The 11,017-nt window shown below is 41.2% G+C and overlaps 2 protein-coding genes across 2 annotated transcripts in view; both read left to right on the top strand.

Moving 5' to 3' along the window:
• The window catches only part of BLOC1S6 (biogenesis of lysosomal organelles complex-1, subunit 6, pallidin), an 8,740-nt gene extending 2,982 nt beyond the window's left edge, over positions 1–5,758 (top strand). Inside the window, exons 3-6 of the mRNA XM_009330987.1 lie at positions 635–855; positions 1,938–2,025; positions 2,640–2,726; positions 3,509–5,758. Coding sequence (XP_009329262.1) covers positions 635–855; positions 1,938–2,025; positions 2,640–2,726; positions 3,509–3,628 — 516 coding nt within the window. The 3' untranslated portion in view covers positions 3,629–5,758. The remainder of the gene's footprint in view (positions 1–634; positions 856–1,937; positions 2,026–2,639; positions 2,727–3,508) is intronic.
• Positions 81–11,017, top strand: part of SQRDL (sulfide quinone reductase-like (yeast)) — a 24,327-nt gene continuing 13,390 nt past the window's right edge. Inside the window, exons 1-2 of the mRNA XM_009330931.1 lie at positions 81–91; positions 3,561–3,565. The gene's annotated coding sequence lies outside the window, so the exon portion shown is untranslated. The remainder of the gene's footprint in view (positions 92–3,560; positions 3,566–11,017) is intronic.

Raw genomic sequence — 11,017 nt, 5'->3', positions numbered from 1 at the left:
CGGCTCCGCCGCCGCCTGCCGCCGGGGAGGGCGGTGGAAGGTCTCACGGCCGGGCTCGCTCGGAAGCGGGACGCGGGGCCGCTGTCGTCGCGTTCTCCCAGGCGGCGTGGCCTGCAGATCAAAGGCTTTTATCTTCCAGGAGCTCTGCGCGCCGTAAGTCGTTATAGCTTGCCCAGGCGAAATTCACGGTAACTGTTAACCGACTCCCGCAAACTTTTGGAGTTCAGCGTGTGGTGTTTTAATGAAGGAGGTCTTGGTATGTTTTGAGTGAAAGGCTAAGACCTTTATTAGGTAGACCTAGGTTTGCTCTCTAACTTCGAAAGCAAAGGGTGGCTGCGTGTTAATGGTCTGGTGTTCTTGTTTCGTAGCCGCAGCAACTGATGTTGCCCCTTTTTGTCCTCAGTGGACTGGAGTCCTTGGAGGGTGGGGTTTTTTATGAGATGTCTTTGGAATACTCTGTTTCCCTCTTTCTGTTCTGCTGGTGTTCAGATAAAACTGTTCACCGGGAAGCTTATGACATAGGACTGGGAATAAGGGAGGGGTAAAGAGGGGGAGGAAAAAGGAAGCACAGTTTAGTTGATGAAGTGCAAAGAATTATAACTTCGGTGTTGAAATGCTTGTGATTTTTAAACAGGAAAATGTGGTTGCTGTAGGCAGACTTGAAGTGCGTGCTGGCCTGTCACACTCAGCCTTGCTGTTCTTTGGTGTAGGTCCTAGCGATGCGTCTCCGGATGAAGGAGTAGTAGAAGATCTGCCTTTAATAGATGAGAAAGCTGTGGAGCAGCTAACTGAAGGATTGATTTCTCATTATCTGCCTGATCTTCAGCGATCAAAGTCAGCGCTTCAGGAACTTACGTAAGCAAATTTTTAAAACCTGCGCATACTTTGTTTGCTGCTTTTTTCAATGTTATGTTCTAGCTTCCCTTAACTGGAATATAGTTTATTGCAGCGTTTCTGTGTTCTGACTGTAGCATCCTGAATAGTTACGTGGTTTGCAGGAGGACTGGGGGGTGTATAAGCCGCAGTGTAGCCTATCAGAACTTTGACTGAAGAGTGTATAACGCTAGAACGTTAAAATACCCGAAGCCAGGTATAGCAGAAGACATGCAGATTTCTTAATTACTTGTTCACTTTTCTAGTGGAAATTCTGCTGAAAGCTAGATTCGTTTTGTTTGCAGAGAGGCAGTTCATTCTCGGGGCAGCTTGTGGTGTGGTATATTGTTCGTTGTCCAGTCTCTGAACTGTGTTGCAAAAGATGCACTTGGAAAATATAATTAAGGAGCTAAAAAGATAAGAGTTCTTTGTACATTGGCATCTCACTGATAACTGAGAATAGTTTATATTCAAGTGCAGACTGGATCTGCCATGGTGCAAAGATACTGGAAAGGGCTTTACACAGAGCCATCTTGGGTTTTGCAGGGTACGCTGGTTTGGGTTTCACGATGCATGATGTGGTTATGCTGCTGCCAAGGACAGCCTGTGTCTGGAAAGACTTTAGCTGATCTGTGTGGGATGGAAGATCCTTAATAAGCACCAGGGATCCACACAAGTTCTGTACAGAAATGACTTAGTCCTGCAGCATGATGCAGAGGCAGCTGAGTGGAAAGTCAAGAGCTAATTGTTTTTCCCTTCATTCAACCTGGGGTGTTTACTCACTGCAACCTGCATGGTGCCTGTTCAGGGTTTTCAGATATTCATCCTGGATATCTTACCGTGCTGTATGATGCCAGCTGAATTTGTGTGTACTCAGCTGGGATTTTTCTAAAACCATTTACTCGTGTCTTTGTTGAAATCACCTAGCGATGCGTGAGAGGAATCTGATATTGGGAAGCATGTATTTGTATTGTTACGATCAAAAGTGGTATTTATTTAAAGGGCTGGTTGAAAAGCATATGCGCTGCTTTACTTTGGTTTTATGCATCTTTTTTTTGTTTCAGACAGAACCAAGTGGTATTACTAGAAACATTAGAACAAGAAATTTCAAAATTCAAAGAGTGCAACTCCATTCTCGATATCAATGCTTTGGTAAGTACCGTTAATGCTTTCTTAAACCTCTGCTAGTGTAGATTTTCTTGCTGAAGCATTAGTAGCAACTTGCATATTTTCCTTGTTCTTAATGGCCTACAGGAAGACAACCAACCAGTTCAGATATTCGGGACAAATTGTTGCTGGAGAGGGTGCGGAACCAGCGTATTTCCCTTAAATAGGAAGGGCACTGGGAAGGAAGAGCAGGCTCAGTCAGCCAGTGGTAGTAAGTCTAGTTGTTCAAAACCAGTAGGCGAAGGAAATGTATGCCATTTTTCGGTAGGACTGAGGCTCCGACATGAGCTCTGTGCACCTCCCCAGACTAGCAGGAAGGGTGCACAAAACACTGATATACGGTGCATAAAATGGTAATATTTTTGTTCTGTTTAGTGAATCTTAATTCAGTAGATTACTGGGTGTACCTGTTGAGATATGGTAGTTTTCTATATTAATACATGTAACGTAAACTTTATATATAAACTTGAACATGTTTAATCCATTATCAAACTGCTCTGGTAACCACTATGTTTTTGATTTCCTGTTTTGCTGTGTAGTTTTATAAAACAACTATTCCACCTTGACAGTCACTGCTTTAACTGTTGCGTTTTTTTAAGTTTTCAGAAGCTAAACACTATCACAACAAGTTAGTGAATATTAGAAATGAAATGATGATGCTCCATGAGAAGACATCAAAGTTAAAAGTGAGTGGGATAAATATTTTTCTTTTCCAACATAGAAGTCAATTAATACGTAGTTAAATATCTAACTTTTATTTTGGATGCATGCTGAAAGTTCTGATTAAAACAGAATCTTCAGTCCTTTTCTTAAATGGGTGTTTTCAGTAGCGCCACGTAAACCATGTATGTTTATAAACTTTCACTACCTGTGCTCAAGCAACTTACGCATCTGAACTCCTAGTAAATCTCAGTGTCGTCATCATGTTTAGGTGGTATAAGAACCATACTTTGTTCTGTCGCTTAATCTACTCCATTCCAACTAGTTCTCTTTGTTGTTTCTGTGCCTTTTTAATGAAAACTAGATGGTCATGAATGTAAGAATTTCTCCTTCTATTTAACGTAATATTAGCAGTGGCATAAGTTCACTGACTTCATGCTATATAGGCCATCTCTGGTTACGTTCCAGCAAGATCAGTCCTTCAGTATGTTCAGCAAAAGGATTTTGTCTTGGAGGCAATAAATTGCACGGTACACGCCTTGTCTGGTATACACGAAGGATGACTTTTAGTGAGATTGAAGGGAATCCAGTTTCTGTTTTCCCTGTGTAGATCACAGACTTACTGTTTCTGAACAGGAAGATGGAAGTGGGAGGGAGGAAGAAGTAGTGGACAGTTTATGCAATGCTCAATCATAAGCAGGGTGGATTGGAGAAGATAACGTTAAGAGAATGCGAGCCATTTTGTTTGTAGCTCCAGCTTAAATACATCTATAAAACTTACAGTTATTTTCTTGCCTTTTCTGTTTAGAAAAGAGCACTTAAGCTGCAGCAAAAGAGGCAGAAGGAAGAACTAGAACGAGAACAGCAACGTGAGAAGGAACTTGAAAGAGAGAAGCAGTTAACAGCAAAACCTGCCAGGAGGACGTGAAAGCAGAGCATGCAACAACTTGTCCAAATTAATCATTTCTGCATTCTCTGAAACTAAGGCAGACTTGGCTTAAACCGGGCTATAGCTGTTACTAGCAACAGTCTACTCTATGGTATTATAAATTCCAGAAGGGTGACAATAGGGTTGGTAACGTTCGAATTTTTTCATTTCGGCCATTCAGGTTGCCTTCTTTTGTAATGTTATGCAGTTTGATATTATTATAATGTAAGTTAATTTTTTTTATATGTATGTATATAGGAGAACTCAGGCATCACAGTTTTAAATACCTATCCATTTTCTTCATCTGTTCTTCTGGTGTTTAGAATTCTGAGAGGTATTCGGTGAGTGGCATACATGTTTTTCAGACAAAATACAGAATACTAGTTAAAAGTTCAGTTCTCATCCCCGGACTTCAGTGGCCGCCTGTTTCACTGAAACTGCTTTGATTCAGGCAGTTGCGATCTCTTTTCGATGCCCTGGTTCATAAATACTGACTTTTTGTCAGCCTTAGTTTGTTCCGTCTCTAATGAACTGAAGAAACTTCCAGCGTATTTGCCTGAAAGCTCAAATGATTGCAGCAGTCTTATTTTTTTGTCACGAAGTCACTTAAGAACAGCTTTAAAGTAACTTCTGAATAATTTCCCGGCTGAATTGCTTGGTGGGGGGGAGGAAGCAGAGCACTAAAGATTCTCAGAATTGATCTGTGCACAATGCAAAGATAAATGAATTTGTGCTTCCACAAACATTTAACCAGGGAAGTGTTGCTTCTGTAATGGTTTGAGAGGAAGACTGTGTGGTCTGAGCAGATTTCTGTGGGATTAGAAGTTGTTGTTTCTTCATTGTGTGTGACAAAATAAAACGCAACCAAAACTAAACAATTTCCACTTCATGTGAAATTCAGTTACCTGTAGGAAAAACTACTGCATGGAATTTTTTTCCTTAACAAATTATTCATTTGCACTTTGGGGCTACGTAAGAGAATTTCTGTTACGCTGTCCTCACCCAAATCGATGATGATTAGCGTATGCTGATGGTAAATGTGGAATGGAGGTTGATAACCCGTTTCTCTGAACGTAATTGCGTTCTTGCAGCACTTGGTGTATGTTGTCTAGACGGGTAAAAGAGCTTTAAACTATTTGTTCCTACAGTCTGACAAACTCGTTATTTTATATCTATGTTATTTTTTGAGTAGCAACGTAAGTGGCGTGTTTTGAAGTAAGATGAAGGGTAAGCTATGTAAAGTTTTTCCGTAAAATATGTATGGTAAGGTATCCGAGGGGCACAGTCAATTTTCCTTGTTCTTCCGTTTTAGATGATTTACAGAGGGTACACCTGCCTGGACTCTCCTGTATTACAATCTTCTGAACTCTTAAGTTCCTGTTCTTAATATTTGTCATCTTTTTTCTGTGACAGATGTACTCTAATGAGTAGTCATCCAACATGCAAGGTAAACTGGGTAATCTTTTGAGGCCGGGAGAGCAAACTACTTAAAGTAGTCTGAAGAGACACTGAAATGCTGTTACTGAAGCAGTAATAGATTAAAACTTTCCACGGGTATTTTTCCTTGAAGTGACTTGTGTCTAATTGCCAGTGGATTGCTGACCTGTGCTGTGGTTTGTATGTATTTCTAAGAGAAATGTAAAGAATTTCCACAGTCCTTTTTTGGAGCAGAATGTACATAACTAAATATTGTTCAAATACTTTATTTTGTAATGTAATTTCAACATTAGATTCTGGGAATTTAAACAGTTCTTATTAAAGTGTAACGTGAAAGCAGATGCCTCAGTATCCAAATCGGGATTAAATTCCCGTGGTATTTCTTGATTTGTGTTCCCTTGTCTAGAATCCAGTTTAGTGTTTCAAGCTGTGGTCTCTTTCTGTGAAGAACTGTGGGTTTTTTTCCAAAGAACTGCAAGGGTTTTCTTGTTTTGTTTCAAAAATCATGGCTACTTTTGCTGAAAATACAGAATTCTAAGCGTAGAAATTGATGCTTTTGCAATTGCGTATTTCAGTGTTTCTTTGGAATAATTTCTGATCAAAGGAATAAAAGCTTGCAGTGCTTGCCTGAGGAACCGTATGCATACATAAAAATGTAATTGATAACTTTCCCCATAAAATTGTAGTAAAATCCGAGTTTTGTATGAATAAGGAACTAATTTTAATAAATGACCTTTCAGTAATAAAGGGGGAAAAATGAATTAACATACATAGGGGGAAGTTTGGTCAGTTTACATAACTTTTTTTTTTTTATCAATGAGCTCTTAAATTATTTCAGTCAAAACTACGATTCATTACCTCCATAGGATATTGTTCTTCTGAATGCTTCTCTTGTGTCTTAACGCATAAAAAGTAAATGCCACATTGGATTAATTTAACGATACTGGCATCTGAACTTGTATGCTTGCATCAATATGCACAGCTGGAGTGAGTCATTCTATTCCTGTATACATTTAGTCTTGCTTGATTTTTATAAAAAATGACTTCCCGAGGAGATAAATGTGGTAGCGTTGGGCATTTTCTTACTGACTTTCTACTCCATCCACATGAGGAGGCGCAGCTAGCTGCGTCTTTTTTAGAAACAGATAAAATGACGGCTTTAAAACAGTCTTTTTCTTTTGTACTGTTTGTTTCATACTCGGTGTACTTACTTGTTTTTAAACCATCAAGTCATAGCAGCGGAAGTAAGACACTTAACTGTGCAGTAACTCTTTGAATTTTTTCTTTCGTAAGGTTCTACAAATTTAGGAATTACCGTTGCTAACTGGGGAATCTTGGTTTCCCATGCTCTTATCTTTGCTATTGTTAACCTGGATGCTTAATTTGGGTTCCCCCATCTATAGCTGTACAGTGAGCCAATTCTTAATTTGGTGAAATCTGGCTTTTTCACTGATAGTGGTGGCGTTGCCATGTTCATAAGGCAAATATTTGTTTCTTCTTGGAAAATGGCTACAGAATATTTAATCTGGCTTTATTCTGTGTGCTGTGACCTAAGTGATAATAGCATAAATAATAATGTAAAGCTTGTTTCTGTAGCTGTTCTGCTGGGATTCTAGCATCTGAGAGAGTTCTCTGGCCGATTTATTCCGAATTATGCTTCAGTAGACCCCTTCTGCCACCTGCTGCTTGCTTTGCAACACTGCTGGCTGTTCTTTATTTTAATTCTGAGCTTGACGCCTTAATGCCTCACCTTGCAGGAGTCAGGTTTTTTTTTTTTTAACTTCATTAAATCTGACTGGTTCTTTGTTGGACTAGTTGTGTGAATATAACTAAATTACTGTGAAAAATTCGTCAGGACTTGGACTTTGTGATGTAAATCTGTAAGAATACAAATTATGGCAGCATAAATATTAATATGGCTATTCATGCTAGGCAAAATAGACAGTATGCACGAAGTTTCTTAGTAAGGCAGTACATGAAGGTAGCAAAGATGATTTGATTTATTTATTTTTAAATCAAAGTGTAAGCTTAAGTTGAAGTAAACAGTTGGGTTTGGCACGAATATCACTGCTTTCCAGTAATTTGAAGTACACTTGTACTTTACTTTTCTCAGTCCTTGGCAAAGTGATTTGCAGAAAAACAGGGACCAAAACTGGGCAGTTCACATCCCCTCCGCCGCCGTTGTGTGTCTTCGAACCAGTCCTTTGTGGTACCAGCGCAGCCAAGAACTCCTAGGATGTGACAAATTTAGTTTTCTCAAATACTCTCTATGTAGATGATCAAAGTAAAACTGATGGGAAGAACATCTCTATCACTGGTACCTGACAGTGTCACCACAGTGCTGGCGTGGAGAATTTTAACTGTTTGCCTCCGGGCAGTAACTGTTGGCAGCCACGATCTGGGAGGTATGGCTAACTCAAGTCCGTAGTACGTGTTGTTCACGAAGTGCCGTGTAGCTTTAAAGCACAGATGCTGGCCATACCTGATAACTCAGTATTTCCTTCTTGGTTTTTATTTCCTTCTTGGTTTTGCTCCTGTCTCTCCGTTTATCTCCACGACGTTAAGCCACGGGGTTTAAGAAAGGAAATAAAACGCCCCGCTTGGCAAACGGAAAAGTTGCAACAGATGTATTCAGCTTTCACAAACTTGCAACTTAATGAAGCAAATGATTTAAAGCTTGATAAAGAATAACTTCAAAATTTGTACACATGCAAAGGCAATAGTCTCTAAAGCAGTAATTTACAGAAGTAACTAATTTTGCACTGTCGTTCGCACTGAGTTGTAAGACAAAAGTTAAGGCCGATCTGTTTTGTTTCATGTCTTGCAATGAAAACACACCCCAGCACTGCTGTGAAAGCAAGATCCTCTGTACATGTACTGGTCAGCAAGACACTATACCTGTAAATTAGCAATATATGTCATGGCCTTGATGAGCAAGGCTTTTCTTCTGTCATTTGGGACTCCTGTGAGGAGTAATATCCTCCCGTGTAAGTACAGCCTGCAAGAGCAGTCATAGAACAGTTGATGTGAACTCTTTGCCACCCGCTACCTGACACCAGTGTTTCAGCCCCTCAGCGCTCCGCTGAAGTTGCTGGTTTTCCAGCCTTTAAAACGGGGTGGAAGTCACGCTGGTAAACTGTGCACGAGGACGTATTTCTTACTCTGTTTTGCTGCTGCTACTTTTTTTTTTTCTTTTTTTTTTGCTTTTACTACTGCTGCTTTTTTGTTAGCCTTACAGATGCTGATTTAGAGGTATGCCAGCAGAAGAATACCGCCAAGAAAAAAATATCAAAGATGATGTGAGGGAATCAACTGCTTTTCTCCTCCATCACGCAGTGTTACTAGAATTGATTTGAGGTTGTGCTCGCTATCAGGTAGGCACTTTCCGTGGAAGGATAATCCCCATCCTGGAGAACTCGCAGTCTTAAGCCCAGGCAGAGGTGTAGATGTTGTGGGGAGGGGTCAGTACGATGAACAGGGCTTCCCAGGAAAGGCCAGCCACCTGGCCAGCCCGCGGCCACCCCGGGGTGCCAGTGGCCCTGAGGAAGGGTGCAGCCGGGCGGTGCGTGCCCAGCCCTCGCACAGCAGCTTCCACCCTCTCGTCCTGCCTGGACTTTGCTGCTGTGGGAGGGTTAGGCAGCGCTCCCTGCAGCTGCAGGAGGGCTCTGTGCTACAGGTGAGTAGTTTCTTCACGTTTGGCTTATGTGTTGTGTTTCTAAGGTATTCATTTAAGTAATTTCTTTATTAAAATTGCAGACCATCTCTGTAATAAGTCTGGGGAAATACGCATGGGAGCATAAGGAAGATATTAAAATATTTAAAGACAATCCTATAAAATATATGTTAAAAAAAACCCAAAACCAAAACAACTTTCTTTTCTCATGGACAGAGATGAGGATCGACCTCTTAGAACAAAAAATGTGGAAAAAAGGCCGTACTCTGACTATACCAGGGCAGCTGGGAGCAGGAAGTCAGGAAGCTCTTAGAAATTAGAAAAATTGGAAGTTTGGGTGTTTTAAAAGATGTGACTGTAAACTATGGGGTTTTTTCTCTTCAGAGAAGTCGCTTGTATTGATGTGTTAACAAAGACATCTAATCTCCGTGTCATATTTTTAAAGATACTGTGTCTTCTCCCAGTACATTTTCTGTCCAGTAAAATCCATGAAAGTGTAGGTGTTCAGCAGCTTTGAAAAATGAGCCTTTGCCTCTACATGGGAATGCACTGCCATCAGAGGCCACTTATTTATTAATAATTATTGATCCAGTAAGTGTTTTGGGTTTTTAAATTGGTAATTAAATTAATTCAAATTTAATTGTTTTGCTATTTTTTCTGTCTGTAGAAAAGGACCACTAGATTAAGGATTAGGGCTGCTGCTTACAGGTGACCTGATAAAGTTCAGATACCGAAGTCTCAGTGGTCACTAGCTTACAGCTACTGTCGTGGTCGTGGCTTTGGTTTAGGTCAGCCTGAAGTGAGGGACCTATGCTAGGTGGATCTAGGTGGGACTTCTAGGCTGGTGCCAGCCGAATATGCGGCTGGGTTTAGATCGGGGTTTGGCGGGGTCCAGATTTAGGATTGGAGTTAAAGTTTCTTTCAAAACTTACAGAAGTACATGTATTAGGGTTTTGTTTTCAGATGCGCTCAGAGGTGAGAAAAGGGAAGGCATTAGACTAAAATTGGGAGGGAGGGTTTATGTGACAGCGCTTTTGCGTAGAATAATGTTGTGCAGATCTTCTGTGAAACTAGTATTAGATGTGCCAAGTCTTATGCAAGCAACAGGAAAAAAAAACTGTTTGTTTCAGAGGCCTTTTAACTTTGGGCTTTCTTTTATTATGTTTGCACATTTCAGTCTGGTGTAGCTGGTTCTACGTAGCTGTGGAAAGCGTTACAGAAACCTCGCATACGTGTATGGAACTACTACATGCTGAGAAGTTCCTTTGAAAGGCTAACTTGTACCCTGTCAAAATTAATGATATCTTTTGGCTAAACCTGTTCCTTGGACTTACTTTGTGTATTTTTGTGAGAACAGCCGCTGACTGGGAATGGTAGTGTGGGTTTTTCCAAGCAGGCAAAATGAGTCATTCCAATTCAGATGTTAAGTGCTGTGGCCTCATCTCCAACAACCTCTGTACCTGGCAGGGAACGTCTGTGAGAACGGAGGTAAATTGTCAGGCTTGACTTTATGATTGTTGGCCTTCAGTCCTAAGTTGAGAAAAGTTTCTTTTCTACACATAGAACGTTCAAAGTAACACAAAGCATGAGACGAGCAGCACAAGCAAGCTAAGAGTATTAGCCCGTTTGCCGCTGGCTGGCTGTGAGGAGCGGCGATGCACTTGTGCTGAACGAATGACAACTGTGGAGCTGGGAGAGAAAAACCGTTCTTGTTCGGAAGGGCGGGATATGATCGCCCTGTGTGTGCCTGGGTGCGCCAGGGGACCGACACACGTACTGCTCTTCAAATGGGCACCCTGCAGAATGTCTCGTTCCCTTCTGCTTCTCAGTTGCACGCTGACAGTGGAACAGCCTTGCGGTATCTTCCCATTTAACTCCTCAACTCCTTTCCCCCGTTCTTTACAGCTTTCCACGATTGGCTCTGTATCAGCTGAGCAGTTTTAGCTGTGCAGAAACTTTGTGCCGAGAGGGGAAGGTTGAGCCTGAGAAGGAAATGGCCTGACACGTGGTTTGGATCTACTGGTTGCTTGATGCATATGAGTTGGCATAAGTAATTTTGTCTTTGTACGTTACTTTCAGCACTAATCTTCGTGTGACTCTTTTTGGCTTGACAAACATGACTTAGTGGATTAATAGCTAGGACTATTAGACAGGACTTCACACTGCCCAGCTGCTGCGATGCTGAAATCCGTTCAGCTTCCCTTTGAGCGCTGGCAGCCGCGGTGACGGGTTTTGGACCTTTAAGTGAGATGAAGTGTCTGACTGAGAGCTAGCAGTAC

This window comes from Pygoscelis adeliae, unplaced genomic scaffold (assembly GCF_000699105.1).
Source record: "Pygoscelis adeliae isolate BGI_AS28 unplaced genomic scaffold, ASM69910v1 Scaffold318, whole genome shotgun sequence".
In the NCBI taxonomy this organism is placed as follows: domain Eukaryota; kingdom Metazoa; phylum Chordata; class Aves; order Sphenisciformes; family Spheniscidae; genus Pygoscelis; species Pygoscelis adeliae.
Note: the sequence above shows the minus strand (reverse complement) of the source record. Positions and strands in the feature narration are given on the sequence as shown.